Source organism: Manis pentadactyla, chromosome 10 (genome assembly GCF_030020395.1).
Source record: "Manis pentadactyla isolate mManPen7 chromosome 10, mManPen7.hap1, whole genome shotgun sequence".
NCBI lineage: Eukaryota > Metazoa > Chordata > Mammalia > Pholidota > Manidae > Manis > Manis pentadactyla.
The window spans coordinates 113,155,216-113,176,965 of NC_080028.1; the positions used below are offsets into that span (position 1 = coordinate 113,155,216).

The following is a 21,750-nucleotide window of genomic DNA, read 5'->3' on the forward strand; positions in this document are numbered from 1 at the left end:
TTCTATTTGTTGTTAAAAGAAATACCAAGTAAACGTTTTTAGCCTTTTCAGAAAAATATTTATACTGGACTTCTAGTAATCTTCCCTGATAGCATATAACCTCACACTAATTGGTCTTTAAAATATATCATTATTCTTTTCCTTTCAGTGCTGATTAGTTTTGCTAAACACCCTTTCCTTCCTCTATTTTTAGGTTCCAGAATTAATGAAAAAATAGCCAAAGAACTAATGTAACAAAGAGTCTCAAATATATTTATATGATTTCTAGCACTTAATTGTCAAAATATGTTATAATTAACTGGCATTTATTTATTTAAGAAACTCTTTTTTTCCTAAGGCAAATGAAGTATGGAATGCTCTTTTTTAGTCACAGCAAGAAGAGTGCAAAAACTCTGCAGTAAACATTGTCCCCACTATTATATGCATTATGCTTTATTACAGATGGCAAATCATTTTTATAATGTGTGGCTTACAAAGCGAATAGTAAAAATCAAAAGCAGTGATTAAGATCATCATAGGCTTTCTTCCTGGAAATCAAGATATTACTTTAAAATCTGATTGGCTGAGTAGAATTTGAATTATATTACTCCATAATGTAATTTGGAATTTGTTTCCCTGAACTGTGAAATTACATTAATGACACTAAGTCTCCACCCTCTAATATCTGTCCCCAGTCTAATCTTCACATTTTGCCATCTTTTATTTGCTTTGTCTGTATGGGTCACTGGGAAATTGCTATCAAAAGGGAAAAAGGAATCATTTTCTTTGTGCAGCCACATTGTTAGGATAATTATGTTTGTGTATTAGAGTGTGAAAGTGGATGTGTGATCTTTTCTCCTCTGAACAGTGATTTCTACCATCAGTGACACTGTTGACATGGTGGTAAATTAAGGGGCATCAAACTACCTGGTCAGAACCCCGCCTTTGAGTCTTGCTGGGCTGCATTAGGATCATTGCTTAACCTCTCATGACTCAGTTTCTTCAAGTGCAAAGCAGGAGTTATGAAGATCCACATATGAAAAGTGAGGATTATAAGGGAACATCTATATAAAGCATTTAGAACAATCACCAGGGCATGATAACTGTGTTAGCTATTGTTACTGTACATTGGGTAAAGAGAACAAAAAATCCACCCAGCACTGTAACAGTGTTAAGCATGGAAGGGCAGTGCACCTTCAGCTGAATGTGAGAACAAGTTTATTCTAAGATAAATTCTGCAGTAAACATTGTCCCCACTATTATATGCATTATGCTTTATTAAGTCTCCACTGTTACATGCATTATGTTTTATTCACTAAGATAATGTTTAGACCTTCTGTTTTCTCATAGAAATGCTACCATTAAAATTCCACTGGCAGCAAAAATATAACTTTTATACCATAAAGTATTAAGTATATCATTTTTGGTGCATAGGGAGTCATTTTCCTTTAAGACCTACTATGCTTAGTTATTCTTTTTACGTCTGTTTTCTTCTCCATTATTTTTCTTAGTTTCTTTCAAGTCCTTCTCAATATACCCTCATGCCATCTTTTTTCCTTCTTAACATTGAGTTTACTTTATCTGCTTTCCTCCCTCTGTTGAGCTTTCTCTCCAAGTGTGTTATTTTCCTTTCTATGTTTTCATGTACCTCTCTGTTGTGATTATCAGTTTCTATTTTTTTCCTTTCAAATTATAAGTGAGTTTGTGGGGGCAGAATAATTTCAGAACTATTCCAAATGCCCCTGGCAGCCCAGCCAATGCACATGGCCCACCCGGACATCACTCAGACCCAGGCCCACTGGCCACTCTGGTCACTCACATTTACCACAAGAAATTATCAGTGCATTTCTGTCAAAATATGTTTGGGAATATGTTGTGTAAATCTGTCCACTATCCCACAAGCTCTTCTCACACTATGCATTACAGTCTGTTGCACTGAGTCATTTCTTTGGGCACTAACCCTTACTAACAAAAATCAAATTTACCTGCTGTGTGTTTAATGTTTACTCGGTAAGCAGTTGTTTGTAGATTTAATTATTATAAAAATTCCTTGTTGACAGGGACTAAGTCTTATGTATCTTTACAATCTCTTGGCTATTTAACAATATGTTTTAAAAATATTAAGTGTGAGAGAATGAAAGGAAATAGTGTGATACAGTGAGTCCCCAAAGGATGTCAATGAATTGCAAGAGATTAATTTGATATACAGTTCTGACTGTAAATGCCCTGGGAGTTAGTATTCTTGCTTAATTTCTGTTACTAAATGTTTAATAATTAAGTCAAAATGGTTTACATTTTTTATCAGATATAATACAATTTTCTTAATATTATGCTACATAGGAGTTGTGTTCTCTTTCCATAAGGATAACTTATTAATTCTAATTGTTCTTTCAGTTGGGACAATTATCTATGAAGGAAAACTTTATACTTACTGGTGCTATTTTTCTACAAGAAAGCTCGGGCAAACCATGCTAAACTGTTTTATTGCTTTTTTTCATTTTCCTAAGAGACTGTGCAAAATTAGAAATCTAGGAGTTGTCTGGGAAAAATCCATAATTTAAGCTTCATGGGAGCAAATATTTTGTCTTATTCACTGCTATATTCTGCATAGAGTAGCTGATGAGTAAAATAATTTATACAGAATATTACTGGGTATTAAAAATGAATTTAAATGAATTCAAGAAAAATCCAGTATAACTGGCCCTCATAAGTTGGATTTAAATTGGGGAGTTTAATTTTAGAAAATTTAAAGGAACTAATCAGTATATAACTTCAAATAGGAACCATAGTTTAAAAAAAAAAAAAAAGGACAATTACGAGATTGTTCAGAGCTCAGGAGGTACCCAGTTCATCCTTATATCATTAGCTGAGCATGCCCTGTGGCACACAAAAATGTTTGATATTTGTTTTATTTTAATTAAAAATACCCATGCTTACTAAATCATAAGTTAAACATAGAATCATAGCTTTGATGTAATAAAATTTTCTTCCACTTACAAACTTCTGATGATTCACTGTGCCTAAGAATTTTTTTCTACTTTTCAGAATATTTCAGGTTTTCAAACTGAAGCCAAATTTGTTGGACTGGAACCCGTCACCACCTATTCTATCAGTGTATCTGCCTTTACCAAAGTTGGAAATGGCAATCAATTTAGTAATGTAGTAAAATTCACAACCCAAGAATCAGGTTAGACACAATTTTTTAATCCTAATATTTTTCATTTTATACACTTTTTCCTTCCTTTTCTCAGTTTATATGATAAAGTATCATTATTTAATAGTACTTTCAAAGGGAATTTGAATTTTAGTGCTTTAAGGCTAGATGGGGTCTTATCTGCAATCCAATATGCATATGTGTTTACACAGGGTTTTCCTCTGAACTGAGGAAGGTGAAATAAAAGACTAGTTTGGGAACAAAGTAGCCTTCTAGATGTTTGTGAAAACCATCTAATTCTTAGTACCATCTGGGACAGCTGGGAGAAAAGGAAGGCATGAACCAGTAGGCACTTTTAACAGGGTGATTTATTTCCTGAAACAGTATCTACGATTTTTCTTGAGAAGATGCCTTGTATTTGCAGAGCTCTAGTCATATGTAAGCTGCTTCTCCCTCACAGTGTTTGTCCCATGTGGAGAGACTATGAAGACTGCAACGACCATCGGTCTAGTTAAACAGCTTACCTGTGTTACAGGCCGTGGGTCACCTGAATGTATACTGATGGTTTTCTTTTATGACTATTTAATGTTGGCTTAGAAAGGTACTTTTCCTTCTCTTACCTGGACCGTATGTTTAAAGGTATCTCTTTCTCACTTTTCATAGTCAGTAATATTGAATGAGCACAAAAACCTGTTCTAGTAATTTCTTCTCTGTGCCTCTGCCTCTGCGTGTACATCCTTGTGTTTTAGTGAATCTCTAAATTGATATTGAAGACCACTCACTGATAAATTAATCATTCTTTCATTAATTTACGAATACCTGAGACCTTTTTTTGTCATAGCATGCCTATAATAAGATAGGCTAGGTAGTTTTTATAGGGATAAAAGTGTGTATGCACTTAAGTCAGAGTATTTAATTTGAAGCTCAGCTCTGGAACTGACGAGCTGTATAACTTTGGCAAAGGCCTTGACTCCTCTGAGCCTCTATATCCTTAACTGAAAAGAAATGCAAATTAGCAGTGGCCACTGAGAAGGTTGTTGTGAAAAACATTTGAAAAGATCCATATAAGGCAATTATTAGACTTGTGGAATACACAGTAAGTGCTCAAAAAATGTTACTGTCACCTCTGTTCCCATATTACAGATGAAGAAGCCATGATTCATGCAGGTCAGATTAAAAGGGCTGAAAAAATTAGTGAAAAACTGAACTAGAACATCAGTCTGTGACCTCTCGTGAAGGGTAGACATAACTGCAGGGAATGCATATGCTGCTCATTCATATCAAATGAATGACGCTATGTACAGATGTTAAACTGATAAAGGAAAAAATTTGAGCAATTTGTACATATTATCAGGTTAATAAAAATCAAGGCTAATCTTGTAAAGAGTGCTCTATAAACCAATAAATATTTTTATCAGTAAAATAGAATTATTCCACAGTTTCTGTGCTTTGATTGGTTAAATAAAAGAAAATTTTCAACTTTAAGAGATAAAATCACAGCTGATTAATTAATTGCTTTTAGGTTCATAGTCGGTGAAGTAAATGTTTACAAAATCCAGGCTTAAAGCTAAACTTAAGCAAGTAACTATCTCCTGTTAACTGACTTTATGAAAATATTGTTACATATTTTTGAAAATAAGGAAACACATAATTAATATTTAATTGCCAGAACCTGCATCAACCAAGAAATGATCTTTTCTTTAATTAAAATGCCACATATCCCCTAAATAATTGTCGTTTAGCTCTGATGCCTTTATCTTATAGAGGAAGAAGGGTTTGTAAAGATAAAAATTTATTCCAGTAGAGAGAACCATAAGAAGTCAAAGACTGAGTATTCTTTAAACAACTAGTTTTTGAATAATGACAGGAGGTTGTTTTCCTTTCAGTATTTGTTGTTTGTAATCCAGAAACTGACTGTATGCTAGTTTTCCTTCTAGCAGCCTGTCTTTAACAGGAAAAGCTATGCTAACAGTAGAGGAAATTAGATAACCTGACATTTCCATGTGAAGTAAGCCGTCTCTCCGATCTGCAGTCACTGACGGGCTGGGGTACTGCTCCTCAACCAGGTTCACAAGATACATGGGACCTCTGAAATACTGAGTTATTTCCATGTAAATTCAGGGAAGTTCTAGAGAAAACTGGGACAGAATTAAAAACTGAGGCTGATTTAAATCTTCCTTGGCATGATTTTTTAAAAGGTACTGAGAGATAAGGTCTTCACAGTTCTTCCACAGAAACCATCCAAATATACAAGGAAAACCCCTAAGTTGGTTCCATGTTGCCTCATACTCTGAGGCCCCGGATGTGCCACATCAGGGAGGCACCTATGTCTGTGTTTTGCATATAAAGTAAAGCAAGCTTCAAGCACTGCCCAAGCTTGAGTCTACACAGCTGTTTTGGAGGTTTTGATGTGACAGCTGCTTGGGCCCAGGTGAATACTCAACGACTGGTTTACAATATTATAAAGATGAACATGATAGCATAGAAAATGGGCCAAATGCTATTAGGTTTGGCCTATGTTGAGAATTTCTTGAGCACCCATTGAAAGGGTGATACGTTAAATTTTTCTTCTGTCTCTGCTCCTACACATGCTAGCAAACATAATTAAATCATTTACCTACGTCGTGTGTATGGATTTTAACTTTGGGTGTTTGTTTAATCTCTTAAGTTCCAGATGCCGTACAGAACTTGTGGTGTATGGCAACCAGTTGGCAGTCAGCCGTGGTGAGGTGGGATCCACCAAGCAAGGCAAATGGAATGATCACACATTATGTCATAACAGTTGAAAGGAACACCACTGAAGTCTCTCCCCGAGATCATATGTATACTTTCATGAAACTGCTTGCCAATACTGCATATGTCTTTGAAATAAGAGCTTCAACCTCAGCTGGTGAAGGTGACAAAAGGACATGCAACATCAGTACACTACCTGAAACAGGTAAGTAATGCGAACTAGGTTAACTAATCCGAAACTGGTGATTAACCTGAAACAGGTAACTACTTGTGGATTGTGTCATACATTTGTCAATACCCTTTGTAATCGCTATAGCACATTTATTGAAAGGTATGAAAGAAATACTGAAAAATACACCACATGCTTTTTTAATCCCCTGAGTACCAGCTGTGCAGTCCATTGGCCCTCTGCACAACATTGTGAGGTTGAAAGTGTCTGTCCCAATAAAGGTGTTTATGGACAGCTGGGGACCCAAAACTCTATGAGCCATGCATCCACTTCCTTCCTATAGACCAGCATTTGTCTTGCATATTATTTGGATAAAAATATCCAGGTCACTAAACTCTAGACTGCAAAGAAGAAAACTCTTGCTCTTCCTAACAATGGTCCATGCTTTATCATGATCTCCATCCTTCTACCTTCTCCAGTATTGTGCCTGCTCATATAAATGAACACTTGATTTCTTCCTGATAACATCACTTCCTCGGAAGTCCTCCCTAATTGGTTGGTGGGGATGAGCATAATTGTTTGCTTCTGGCACATCCAGATCATTTATCTTGGAAACATCTTCTAGCCCTTCTCTTCTTTCGAAATCAGCATCACCCAATTTTTCTCCACTTTTCTATCCTTAAGCCTATAAAACACAGAACTTCAAGACACAGCACATCTTCTCCCTGATTTCAACCTCCTGTTCAACATCCTTTCCTGCTCACCCATCCAGTGCAATGCTCCTTCAGACTTCAGGGCTCTCCTGACTTAGCCAGAATGGAGGCATTTGAGCGACACCTGTCTCTTGCTCTTCACATCTCAAACCATGTCATTGTGACTCATCTTCCAGGAGATTCCCAACTCTGAGAGAATCCCACCGTTTATTTTCACCAGATACTGGCTGATGAATCGTGCTACAAAAAATAGAAATAATTCTACTTTTTCCAGCAATAAACCAACCTTCTCTGATTTCCCAACTGCTCCACAATAGTCTGTATATCCCTTATTTACACTATCAGTTTTTCAAAGGACAATTCTGCTCTTGTTCTGAATGTGGCTCAGTTTATCCCCAATATGATCCATATTTTAAAATATCATTCATTTTACTAATACCATCAAAGATACTGATTTCTCCACCTTCAAAATTCACCTATTTGTTTATGCTCTCCAGATATCCTCTCTCAGGGATGTCATTGCCTTCTCCTCTTCACGATCCTGTCTGCTCTTTTTTGTTTCAATTTCACTTTTCCTCCAGAACATTACCCCATCAATGAAATGTACTTCCTCTTGCATTTTTATCCTCTTCTCTCTCTTGCACACACACACATACACGTACATACAAATTGTTAGAAAATTTCAACTGAGGACCTGGTTGGTATGTCAACCATAAGCACATTCAAGATGGAATTTACGCTATATGAATTCTCATTTTCTTCCTCACGTTTCTATGCCTGTTCTTTATATTCCATTGGGCTCCAAGCCTCATGTTTTTATGTGATTCTTTCTCCTGTCTCTCCTCTATAATCAGATCTATCAGTTGAGTCTCTACATGGCTCTGCAGTTTGCCCCTTCTTCTCCAACTTGACTGTCCCATTTTATATCAGACTTTTGTTGCTTCCTGTAGTCATACCCTGAGTAGCCTCATCACCTACACTTGTCTAGCCTGCCCATCAGCCTTATCTTTCCACCCACTCACTTTGGATTGGCTCTAACACACAATTTAGAGCATTTGTGTATTGGTGGTTCAAGTTTATTATCTGACAGGTAAGAATTAGATATGCATGTTTGGATACCTGAAGCACAGAGGTGGTAATGAAAGACACATGGTGAAGGAGATGGCCCTGAATGGCCCAGATGTTTTACTTGTGGTGTACAAAATATATCCCAGAAGTCTTCACCAGTTAGAATCTGGCTTCTGTCTAGCTTTTCATTCTTATGTCCCTCCATGTCATCTCTTTATATAGTTGATGTCTCTGGCCAAACTTCATTTATTTAGTACATTAGATTTCATATATTCAGTTCAAAAAAACATTTCAATAACTGATTACATTCTCTTCTTTAAACATTCCCAACACTTTTCCACCATCAGATTTCTTTGCTTCCTGTAACTATATTGTTCTTCTCCACTTCTGTCACATAAGATTGCATTCATTCTTAAAAGCCCAGCTTAAATATGTTTTTTCAAGACCAAGCTTATAAGCTACAGATTCTCGAACTTCACCTCAGACTCACTGAATCAGAGCCTCAAGAGGTGAAGCCTGAGAATCCGTACTTTTAAGCATCTCTTACTGATTGCTCTGTAAATTTGGGTAAATCCTGGAGTAGATTACCCTGGAACTTTAATGGCAGGCAATATGTAGCAGTGAAGCAAACAGGGTCAGAGAAGTCCAGAAAGGGGTGACAGGTGTTTCCCCAGTGGGTGGCCCACAGATTACTGCTCTGCAGTCTGCAAGAAGGAAATATGTTCAAATCCCGGCAGGTGGTCTAGCACCAGGTAAAATGGTTATGATCTTTGGACAGGAGTTGTTTTAGAGAACTGGGGAAAAAAAGACAGGACAATAATTCTAAGGTAAAAGACAGGTTCAGGGCTCTGCAAACAAGGCAGAGGACCCCCGGATCACTGAACCCAGTGGGGCTCAGGGTGACTGACTGCTCAGTCACAGGAAAGCAGCAGAGGCTCTGTTAGTAGAACTGAGAAACATACTCAAAGTACAAATATGCACTTGAGGAACTTAAGGTGCGGGTCTTTGTAAAAAATCCTTTAATTAGGGATTTGGACTGGATCTTAACTCAGGGGTAAAATACTATATGGTGGGGGTGGAAAGAATTCTGAATCAATGAATCAGGTAAATATTAGGCACATTGTGCTTAATACTATAGATAGATTCTCAAGGTTTAGGCTTCTGACTCCCTGCCTCAGCATATACATCTCTAAGGCCCTACTTCAGACCTGTAGAATAAAAAGGTGGAAATTAAGACTCACAAATCTTCATTTAACCAAGATAATGTGGGTAATACAGTGCTGAAATTTGAATAGCATTCTATTCCACTATAACCTCTTTGCTTGTGGGGACCATGTCTTATCTGTCTTTATTTTAATTACAATTCCTAGCAGACAGCCTGGGCATTCTAGTCTCCCAAATGTTTATAGAAGAAAGAAATAAATTTTTTCTCAAGAAATTCATAATTTGACACAAGGGTATTTACTCTACCCTAGTATATTTTTTCCACATTTCCATTAGGGCAAAATTATATACATTTTCTCCCAGGCAAATGTACAAATTTTTTTAATTATAGAAAGTAACTCATATGAAACATGAGTGTTAACTGCTGCTTCAAAAATATTTAAATAATTTTTTATCTTTAAAATTAAGTTTCAGATTTAGTATGTAGTTGCATTTATGATTACAATTTTCATTAGGCAAATTATTTGCTTTTATCTTGGTTCACAGGAATTGTTTGTTGATGAGACATTGGTAAGAACTAGAGATTCATTGTTCAGAATGGAAACAGTTTTATAGCTGCTACAAACTTCTAATTTATGGTGGTCTATGATTAGTCACGGTGTATAGTCAGCTTTGAGTCACTGACTCTGTACTTATTTTTGACATAAAGTAAAATCAAATTTGGCTCACGCTCTCACTGCCTAGTGTTTCACCTTAACATTCCTTCCAGGGATTGTTGGGTATTTTTCTCAGTGTAAACTTGGTCATATCTGGGCACAGTTAAGCATGCATCCTGATGATTGAATTTATGAGGGGATTAGTGTTTAGTGTCTGAGCTGATTCCTTTGTCACAGTCAAACATGTTGGACAAGGGCAAATATAGATGAAGGCCTCCAAACTTGGTACTTTTAACAGCCTCTTGTGTCAAAATATAACATATGAACCAATGCAATATTATGACCAGTCCATGTACATGCAAGATGTAACTTGCTGAAAAGAACATTCCTACAAACCACAAATTAGTTCAAATGCATGCCCTTATTCGTGTTATTTTCAACTCTTAGTAAATGTGATTTAATGTTGATTTTTAAAAACTTGTTCTTTCTCGGGGAGGTAATTTTAGTGTGGATTTATTCAAAGCTCTTCCAAGTTTAGTAATTTAGAATCAAAAGAGAAAAAAGTACATCCCTGGAATTCCTAAAACTTAATTGAGGGGAAGTGAAATGTGCAGTTTGTGGTTTGTAGGAATGTTCTTTTCAGCAGTGATTTATTAGCTTTTTGTCCAATAAGAGGAGGTATCAGGTACTTCCAAGGATCCACTGGAAATCCATGGAGCTTGCAAATATATTAACGGACAGTACAGTATGATTCTGAGAGAATGTATTCAGTTCCCCTGGTTTTCTCCCCACTCTTTGGTTCTTTCAAATATCCCTGTCCTGTGCACTAGAATATTATGTATACTCTCATACTCTCCTGAAAAGCCTTGACCACCATTCCCCTCAGAGCTATATAAGAAATGTTTTTCTTAGGCACTTTGGTCCACTTTGTGGACCTCTCTGAACAGTGCAGAGATTACTGAACAAACTGATCTCCATTTACCAGCTTTAAAACAAATAAAATATTTGTCACTTATAAGAATTCATATCACTCTTAAGTACCATTAAATAGGCTGACAGGGGTGGTAAAAGTGTTTCTCAGGGTTGCAGATTAATACACTAATTCCAAAGTTCACTGTTGCCTTTGTCTGCATCCCACTAACATTGCTCTCTTACCCACCTCTTCAGTTGAGAGAAAAGTCAAACATGCAAGAAAATTGCGTGATCTTATTTGTTCTTAAGCAAGTGAATTGGCACATTCTACTTACCAGTCAGTAAGTGCTGACAGCATAAAAGCTATTATAGTTGCCTGTCACAAATCAGAGAGAAATTGCTACTCTAATTGAAATTCATGTGTTTTACAAAATATCTTTCATACAGACTTACGTATTAAGTATAATACTTTTCTTATGAGTGAATATAAGATGAGGAATGTTTTACATGTGTAATATGGTGGACATTTGACCAGTATATACTTACTTAATGCTTACTATTGGAGGCTCTGTGTTTGGGGTTCAAGACCCAAGTTTGAATCCTGAATGGCACTAGTGATTTTTGTTCTTCACGTCCAAATAATTCCACCATTATTGTAAAGACATAACCAATAAATACAGAGCAATTAAATACAAATTTATGTAAGTCTGTTGGTCAATTGTGTGGATTGAAGATTGAATCAATGAGGAATTCAGGCGAAATAGATTTTATTGCAGGCTGTATAAAGAGGTGGGATAAGAATTGGATGTCGCTCACTGGTACCTGCAGAATTGCTTTATAGGACAAACTTGGACAATTGGATATGATGATGTGGTCTTAAACCTGGAATTTCATAGGCAGGTATACTAATGTTTACTTAGAATTTGTAATACAGATTAATGAGTGATTAATGAGTGGCCAAGTTTTCAAAATCTTTTTTGTTGTCCTCAATATGCTACGAGAAAATGTCAATTGTCCATCACAAAGAACATTCTTCTTTTTATATGAGCTGTCTTAGGTTGGTTGGGGGCAGGGACAGCTGAAGATTATGAATATGCTAAAGTGCTCATGGTAAGGCACCATCACTATCCCTGAAAATAGTGAGATTAAAGATAGAGGGGCCTAAGTAGGAATTCCATGATACAGCAAGGAAAAACCTACTGTGGAATACAGGAATGTGCCACTGATGTCAGACTGAGATGGCAGACTGCCCAGTGTATTCAAAAGCATGTAGGAGGGAGATTAAATAACTAAGGAAGACCTGACTGTGCTCTTCATTTAGCATAACTGTAGCAGAAGTTTGGCTATAACATCACGAAAAATTGGGAACTCTGATAAATTTAGAGTAGGAAACAACATAAGCAACTCTAAGAATAATGATTTGTTTTGACCATTCTCCTAAAACACTGCAGCCATCTCTTTAAATGGAGACAACTTTGTTCATTACATATTTACTGAGCCTGCCAGGTCACAAAGAATAAAGTCCATAGTCATTTCCTTGGCTCATAAGGTCCTTTTTCAACTTAGCGTTCTCTTTTTTCATTATGAATATGTCTCCTCTTTCATCTTTTGAAATTTATCTTCAAATGCCACCTCTTCAAAAAGGATCTGACTTATGATTGAAGCTCCTCCCAGCTAGAATTTTCTATCGCCCTTTTCTACTTTACTTTTCTCTATTGCATGTGTGATTGTCTATGGATCTGTCCTTACTACAAGGCATGCTCCATGAGGTTAGGGATTTTTCCTTGTGTAGTTCACCTCTAGGGCCTGAAATGTGTCTAGCTTGCAGTGCTATTCAGTAAATATGTTATGAGAGATGAGTGAATGAATGATGAATCAGCCGATCAATATGCAAGACCAGAAGAGTGATAGACATGCAGTAAACAGTACGCAGAGTTGGGCACCGTAAGTAGAAACATTCAGCCACAAAACCATTAGACAGTCATGTGGTAAATTAAGAAGGGCAGGTCTTCTTGAGTATGTTTTCTTTTTAAACGTCTTACTTACAGAGAGTTGTAATTGATGTGCAGTTCTAAGAAATAATACAGAGAAATACTGTATTTCCTTTATCCAGTTTCCCCCAAGATGTGAACATCTTGTAAAACTATAATACAGTATCACAACCACCATATTTATATCTATGCAATCAAGACAGAGAATATCTCCATGAGAATAATCCCTGGTGTTGCCTTTCTATGACCACATCCAATTCCTGCCCACCACCCTCCTCGCACCTTCCTTCATCTTAACCTTCTGACAATCAGTAATTTATTGTCCCATTTTTATACTTTTGCCATTTCATGTATGTTTATATAAATGCTTTTTTGGGGTATTGATTGATATGTTCATATAAATTTCTTCTTTAGCTTGATAATATAGCAGATTACATTAACTGGTTTTTCTAATAGTGAACACAAGCCTTTGGTCTCTGGAATCAACCCCACTTGATCATGGTGTGCTTCTTATGTATTTCTGATTTCTATTTGCCAATATTTTAGTAAGGAATCTTGCATCTATATTCATGAGGGACATGTGTCTGTAGTTCTGTGAGTTTGGGGTTTTTCCACTGATTTTGTCTCATGTTGGTGTCAGGATAATATTCGCTTCATAATATAAAGCTTTTGCCTAGAGAGAGCAGGATTCCACTAGGGCATTTTTGGTCTGAGCTGGTTGGCATTTCCCAGTGGTGGGCATCTGGGCTATATAAGGCAGAAAGAAAACCCAGGGAACTCACCACTGTGTTGTTCCTTGTTATTACTCCGACTTCTCTCCACCTTTGAGTATTGCATTTATTTTATATTTAACATCCTTGATTTTTGTTGTACTTAGTGGGATAAATAGGGAAAATAGACCTACGTCTTCTTCAAAGCAGAAGGCCATTCATGGGGGTATGTTTAATGGTTCTAGGTAATTTTGCTGTAAGCATCATATATATATATATATATATATAAAATACATATTAATATATATTGCATATTTAATTTACTATCTGAAATTTGGTATTTATTATATTTAATTTTTATTATATCTATTATATTGTAATATGTGTCTATTATAATTATGTATATTATATATATCATATATATATCATATATATTTCCCATTTCCCATAGTACTTTGGAACTCTATCAGTGGACATGTGACAATATACCAAGAACAAACAACAGTGCAGAAAGAAGGCTTTCACAATGCAATACAAAACTCAGATGTAATGTATAGCACAGTGACTATAGTGATCATATAGAATTGTGTGCTTGAAAGTTGCTGAGAGTAGATCTTTAAAATTGTCATTACAAGAAAAAAAGTTGTAACTTTGTGTGGTGGTGGATGTTAACCAGACTTATTGTGATCATTCACAATATATGCAAATATCAAATCATTATGTTGTATACCATAAGTTAATATAATATTACATGTTAATGATATCTAAAAAAAAAAAAGACCCAACCTACAAAGAAGGCGAGAGGGACCGAGGCTGGATCATGACTAATAACAAGCAAATGGTCTAATTACCTGTTGGTTGATAGGTTTTAAAATCTAGATTTCAAAGTGTTAAAAAGAAAAAATCTCAGTCACAAATATGTATCCCAGTATTTGGAAACTGATACCTTTCTTGATAAAGGGGCAAATTTTAGTGAAAAAAGAAAACTGTGATGCAAAGGAGGAGACAAATCAACAAGCAAAAAATGTATGCTATGAATGAAAGGCTTTGAAGACAGGTGCTTACGCACAATCTATTACTGTACTTGATTACCATGAGTATTACCATGAATCTATACAATACGTTTTGAATGTATTCAAGTATTTAGTATTTCACAGTATTTCAATTTGAGTATTCGTTTTCATGTTTCATTATTTCTTTTTTCATGAATGTCCCTTTTTTATTTTTTGTGATTTTTATCTTTCACCACAAAATTGCCTTAGGGACAATTAGTTATGTGCAAAAATGCTTGTGGTGAAGATGTTTATGGTGAAAATACTGGACACCATTTTTAATATCATGCATGATACCCTTTTTATCCGTTTATTTTAGGTTAAGTTATTTAATACATATGAAGTCCTGTGCTAGGGATTACTGAGAAGACTGTATGAAACAGACATTTTTTTCTTGTGCTCTTAAAACTTAGAATCATATAATTTTAAATCTCCATTGGATCTCAGAGATAAACTTATTCAGTCATTTCATTTTGCAAACATGGGAAATGAAGCACAGAGTTAAGTGTCTATTAAGTTAAATGATACTATTAGCAGAACTCTTACACAAAAATCTTTCTACGGTATTGTGACACCTCCTTTACCTTAGAAATTCAACAAATCATTTCTGATCATTGAAATTAGAATAGTTTTTCCCATTGTTTCACAGTATCTAAATAGAATCATTATGAAGTAGGCCCATTATATGAATTTTCTCATTAATTTGTTCAGATACAGTTATGATTTAAATATAGACATACTTTTGCCCAAATATGGATTTAAAATTCAGGAAAACTAAATTCCTATGATCAAATGTGTGCTTAACCTGTATTTCTGAAAATACTATCACTAGTACAATAAGATCTGTAATATACTGAAGCCATTCAGGGAAATTTTTTAAGTTTCTAGACTCATATCACTTGTTTTTTCCTAGATCAGTTTCAAAGGTGTAATGTTTGCTATCATGAAATTATCTTAGGTATCAAATTATAAATTATAAATTTTAAAGTTCTTTTAAATGTAATTCCTTTTGTAAAAAATGAATTTGAGTTACTCTGCATAATTCTCCTTGACTCCATCGATGCTCTACTACCTTTCATCCAGTGGACTCCAGGCACCCACTTTCCTTCATCCCAGCTCCAGCTAAAGCCAGCTGTTCTCAAAGCAGCATTTTTATTGACTTATTTAGGAACTGGAGCATATCTTATTACCCTATTTTCCATTCTTGTCCTATGCAGCTGTAGCTGATACTTTTCATAACAGCCTTTACATATCAACCTCCTCTCCCATTTTGCCCCATTTTTTTTCTTATTCTCTTTTACTTCCCTTTTTAAGTAAATTAAGCATGTGTGTGTGCATGCCAAAGCCCTCTTCTTTTTTTTTGGTAACCACATTACTTGAAAGCTCTGGGAATGTGCCTAGTGTTCCTATGAGATTAGAAGCTTCAGGGAAAAATACTTACTAATGGTGTAAAAACTGAACTGTAGAATAAATGAGTTTTACTGATAGCAAAATTCCATTATAATATTAAATTTAGACTCAATTTAAAACCAATGCAATACGAATACTTTTAAAGGGCTTTGAACAACTAGAAGGTTGTACAAATTATTGTTAACCATAATTTAGTGAATTTCAAGTATTACAAGTTTTATGGCATACAAAAATTATAAACTCTTAGTATATTAATGTTATTGTTGTAATTTGGATTGTTACCACCTGTTATTCACTGCAACCTTGAATAAATCACCCACTGATTCTGTGTCTGTATACCTTATTGAAGAATTATTGCTTTAAAAACAATAAAGTGTGCTTATTGATGCATTATTTACAACAGCCAAGATATAGAAGCAACCAAAGTGTGTGTTAGTAGATGAATGGATAAAGAAAAAGTGGTACATATACATAATGCAATATTATTCAGCTGCGAAAAAGAAAGAACTCCTGCCATTCACCACAATATGGATGGACCTAGGGGGTATTATGCTAATGAATAAGCTAGGTGGAGAAATACAAATACTAAATGATTTCACTTAGATGTGAATCTAAAAACAAAACAAAATGAACAAAATATTAATGGACTTACAGGCACTGAGAAGTGACTGATGTTTACCATGGGTGAGGGGTTGAGGTTAGTGGGTGTAATAGGTTGATAGGATAAAGAGGCACAAAATCTCAATCATAATATAAATTAGTCACAGGGATGAAAGTACAGCACAGAGAGTATAGTCAGTAGTTCTGTAACATCTTTCTATGTTGACAGTAACTACACTAGTTAGAGGGAGCATTTAATAATGTACATAACTGTTGAATCACTACATTGTTGACTTGAAACCAATATAATATTGTATATCAACTATACTTCAATAAATATATCAAAAAACAATTTGCAATGTTAGATAAATGTTATTCCATATGTATCACAATAATAAAATATATACTTACTAAAATATTAATAATATTAAAAATCAGTAGCCCAATTTTCTATTACTAATTGAATTAGCCTACTTTACACAGGATTTTTTTAAAACTGAGATGCCATTCGTATTTTCTTGAACACAAGTACATTAATATTTGTTGTGCATGAAAGATCTAATTTTTTTGAAGTTTAGAATTAAAATGTACAACTTTGCATTTAGGATGTTACTACAGTTAACTGTATAAGACATGCTTCCTAAAGCTGGATAGAACTCTATCCTCAGAAGTACTATTAGGAACTACACCTAGAGATTAAACAGTTATTGAAAGGTAACTGAAATTAGTTGATGACATTCTTGGACTAATTTGTAAGACTTTTTAAATGTGGAAATATGAGAAATACAATAAAGGTCATGATTATTTTTTCTATTAACTTCGTTTTATTAAATATTAGCTAGAAAATATTAGTGTTTAATATTTTAAATTTCTATATAAATGTAATATATGATTTTTATTCAATATTATTGCTACATTTTTATGTGAAAGCTTTCTCTTTTTGTGTTTTTAGGTTTTCTTTTTATGTTTTCATTTATGGGAAATTATTTTATATACAGTGAAATCCACATAATTTAAGTGTATAATTCAGTGAGTTTTCACAGATGCATACACTCATGTAACCACCACTTAAAAACGTACAGAATACTTCCGTCTCAGAAAGTCCCCTTGGACTCCCATGGTCCAAGGCAACCATTGTCTATTTCAATCAACATAAATTACTTTCAGTTGTTCTTGACCTTATGTGCTTTTATGTCTGGTCTATATCTTTCAACATAATGGTAAAACTCATTCTGCTGAGGGTTTCAGTAATTTGCTATTTTTTATTGTTGAGTCATTTTCCTTCATATGAATATGCCATTATTTGTGAGTCTGTTTCCTATGATGGACTTGTGAATTCCTCCAAACTAAGTATTCTGAATGAAACTGCAAGAGATGTTTTTGTATGTCTTTTTTTTTTTTTGTAGAAATGCTGGGTCATAGTCAAGAAAGAGACAGTTTTCTAATGTGGTTGTACTTTTTAAGATATACACCCAACAGCCACGTATGAGAGTTCTAATTATATCTCAGTATCCACAGAATTTGATGTTATCAGCTGTTTTAACTTTAGACATTCTATTTGGTGTAAAAGAATTTCTATTTTATTGTAAACTTAATTTTCATTTCAGTGATGATGAAAAATGTTAAATCCTCTAACATAGTTATTGACCACTCATATATAATCAGTGATAGGCTTTCAAAGAAGGGACATGATTGGTCACAGATTAGGATGTGCATTTGTTATTTATATAGCGATTTTGTAGACAGAAGAATTAGCAGTGACGTTTACTTTATCTGATTATTCATATTAACTTCTAGATTTATTAAATATTATCTAGAAAATATTAGTGTTTACTATTTTAAATTTCCAAATAAATGTAATATATGAGTTGTATTCAATATTATTGCATTCAGTATAATGATAACAGATTTTTAACCTTTGTTTTGGGCAGACATGTTATTTAATTAAACTACAGAAATAGAAGTTCAAGCATATTAGAATGTGCAAAGAGAGGATGTTCTATCTTCTTTTGAGAAGTTTTGTTTAAGTCTTTAGCCCATTTTCCATTGAGTTGTTTTTCTTTTTAGTATTAAGTTATAGGAATTCTTTATGCATTTTTTATACGTCTTTTACTATATATATATATATAACATTATCTCTTAGTCAATGGCTTGACTTTCTTTTTCCTTAATGGTATATTTGGATAAGCAGGTAATTTTAATTTTGATGAAATCCAAATTAGCAATTTTTGATTTCACATTAGTGTATTTTGTGTCCTAAGAAATATTGTGTACTTCAAGATCATGAAGATACTATTCTGTGTTTTATTCTGGAAATTTTATAGGTTTAGCTTTTACATTTGTGTTGATTCATCTCAGATTTTGTGTATGTGTGTAGTATGAGGTATGATTTAAAGTTCATTTTCTATACATGTATTCAATTTTAACAGAACTATTTGTTTAAAGGCTTTCTTTTTCCTTCTTGAATTGTCTTGGTAGCTTTGTCAAATTATTCACTAAATTATTCATCAATGATTGAGAAGGGAATGTTAAAATATCCAACTATGGCTGTGGATTTGTCTAGTTCTTTCAGTTCTGTCAATATTTAATTCATGTATACTTCGATGTTTTGTTATTAAACACATATGTATCTGTGATTGTTACACTTCCTAACTGAACCATTATAAACCATCTCTTAATCTTTGGGAACACTTCTTGTCTTAAAGGTTTTTCATCTGCTATTAATATAGACACACACCTTGTAGTTCACTGTTTGTTTGTGTTGTGTATCTCTTTTCCACCTTACTTTTGGATTATTTGCATTATATTTGAACTGTGTCTACTTGTCAGCAAAGCATGTCTCATGCACAGCATATAATTGGGGCTTTCATTGTTATCTGACAATCTCTGCCTTTTAAATGGAGCATTTAATCTATTTATATTTAAAGTCATTATTAATTTGAGTTTAGTGCTACTGTTTGCTATTTGTTTTTTATTTGTCCTACCTCTTTTTTAGTTCCTCTATTCTTTCTTGCCTTCCTTGGAGTTAATTGAATAGTTTTAGCTTTATATTCTTTTTCTTTTATTCTTTATCTTATTATTTTTAGTGGTTGCTCAAGGGATTACAACATAATTCCTTAGTTTATTATACCTGCCTAAATTAGTATTGTACTCCACATAAAATATATGAACTTTGCAAAAGTACGATTCCATGTATTTTGCCATATTTTGTTCTGATTGCTATACACTTGAAATCCATAAATTTTAAGTAATTTATATCTGTGTACATGTAAACCCTACAATTTATCATATTATTATTACTAACTGAGCCAGTAGACATTTAAATAAATTCAGGAAGGACCACATATCTTTCCTATATAACTAAGATTTTTGGTATTCTTTATTTATTCTGGTAGTTATGAGTCGCATCTAGTGTCATTTCCCTAGATAAAGATCTTCCTTTAGAATTTCTTCTAGCATATCTAGTGCAGATATGCTAATTTCAAATTCTCTCAGATTTTACTTGTTTGAAAAATAGATTCATTCTCTTTGCTTTTGAAGGAATTTTTTCTCTGGATATAGGATTTGATATGTTCCCACCCACCCAATATTTTTCACTTTAAAGAAGTTGTTCCTTTGTCTTCAGTGCTCAATGTTTCTGCTGAGATGTCAGCTGCCATCATTACATCATTGGCTCTTGTGTATGAAGTATGTTCATTTATTCTGGCACTTTTTGAGAAATTTTCTCCTTTGTCTTTTAATCAGTTTGACAATGATATGGTTAATGTGATTTTTGTTGCATTTGTTTTGCTGTGGGTTCATTTAGCTCTTTGTTGGTAAGTTCATATATTTTCAAAATTTGAGAAAATTTTGGCTATTACCTTTTCAAATATTTTTCTGCTCTCTTCTATCTGATTCTTCTGGGGCTCAAATTATGTACCTCTTGATATGATCCTTTAAGTGACTGAGGCTTTATTAAATTGTTTCACCTTTTCTTTTTATTTTTCAGGATGAAGTTCTATTGATATGTTTATTGAGTGTATTCTGTCATCTTTAATCTGGTGTTAAAGGAATCCAATGAATTTTCATTTCAGATACTGTACATTTAAATTCTAGAATTTGCATTTAGTTCTATTTCATTATTTCCACTGCTCTTCAGAAATTTCCGATTTGTTTTCTAATTATGACCATATTTTCTATTAAGTCAAATAAATATTTTAATAGCTTCTTTGAATTCATTTTCTGCTAATTTTCACACCCGAGTTATCCTGTAATCTTTTTCTATTAAACACTTTTTCCCTCTTAAATAGGAGACATTTTCCTGTCACTAGTAATTTTCCTGCCTGCCTAGTTATTTTTACACTTATGTTGGGTATTGTTGGTGATGATTTGCAGAAACTCTGGATTTTGTTGTCTTCTGAATAGTGTTGGATTGTATTCTAACAGGCCATTAAAATACTGGATGGTAATTTAGGAATGTGTAGTTTTGATTTCACCCTTATGTACACAGGAAATTCTTTAATCCTGGCACATAGAGTAAAGTGAATGTATAGCTCTTTTGGAATTTTAATATGGGGCCTGAACTGCTTTCCAATCCCTTACTTTGGTTAGCTTCAAACCCCAAACTCTGTCTCCCCTGCATCAGGTAGCAACACAATGTCTACTCAGTCTTGCATCTGCTGCCCCCCATGTTGTTTGGCATGTTCTTCATATGTGTAAAACCAAGAGATGAACCAAGGACTTCAGGGAAGTTCAAACCCCACTTTTGTGGCTCCCCCCTTTTCAACTATTCTGGCAGTTTCACATTCCGTTATCTGTTACCTCAAGAGAAAAACTATTTTTTGTTTTCCCTAGAGTTCACAGTTGCAGGAGGCCCTAGTCTGATACAAGCTATTCTGGCATCATCAAAACAGATCTCGCAAACATGTTTCAGCACTGGAATATTTTGATATAAATTTTTGGCTGCCTCTGCAATATTAGTTTTTTGCATGATTTTGACAATTCTAAGTCACACTAAGCGCCTTTTTTGTACAATAGCCTAACTGAACATTTTATGATAAATACATAAAAGATGCATGTACATGACATTAAACAGTACATATTTTTGTTCTGAAAAATATTTTGGCAATTAGGGACTCTTCTGTTGGGTACTTTATTTCGCAGTCTCTGATCTCACTCTGTCCTTTGATCTTTCCTCCTCTATTGATTTTTCCTCCTTCCATCTCTCGTTTCACATTTTCTTTCTTTCTCACAGAATCCCTGAAAAATCCAAACTTTTCTTTCTCTCTTATAAAGCATTACCCAATGTTTAGATTAGGACTCCTTTGTATATTTTAATCTATCAAGGTTTTCTGCACAGCCACAGTTCTTAGAAAATAGGAATGGTTTCAAGGAGCATTTGATTACAGTCAGCATTGGTGACACTCATTCATCAATCAACATTGATGACAGCATCGGTGA

The 21,750-nt window shown here is 34.2% G+C and overlaps 1 protein-coding gene across 1 annotated transcript in view; it reads left to right on the top strand.

Annotated features, from left to right (window-relative positions):
* PTPRQ (protein tyrosine phosphatase receptor type Q) overlaps positions 1–21,750 on the top strand; it is a 218,203-nt gene that overhangs the window by 98,298 nt on the left and 98,155 nt on the right. The window contains exons 27-28 of the mRNA XM_057488019.1: positions 3,025–3,166; positions 5,802–6,071. Coding sequence (XP_057344002.1) covers positions 3,025–3,166; positions 5,802–6,071 — 412 coding nt within the window. The remainder of the gene's footprint in view (positions 1–3,024; positions 3,167–5,801; positions 6,072–21,750) is intronic.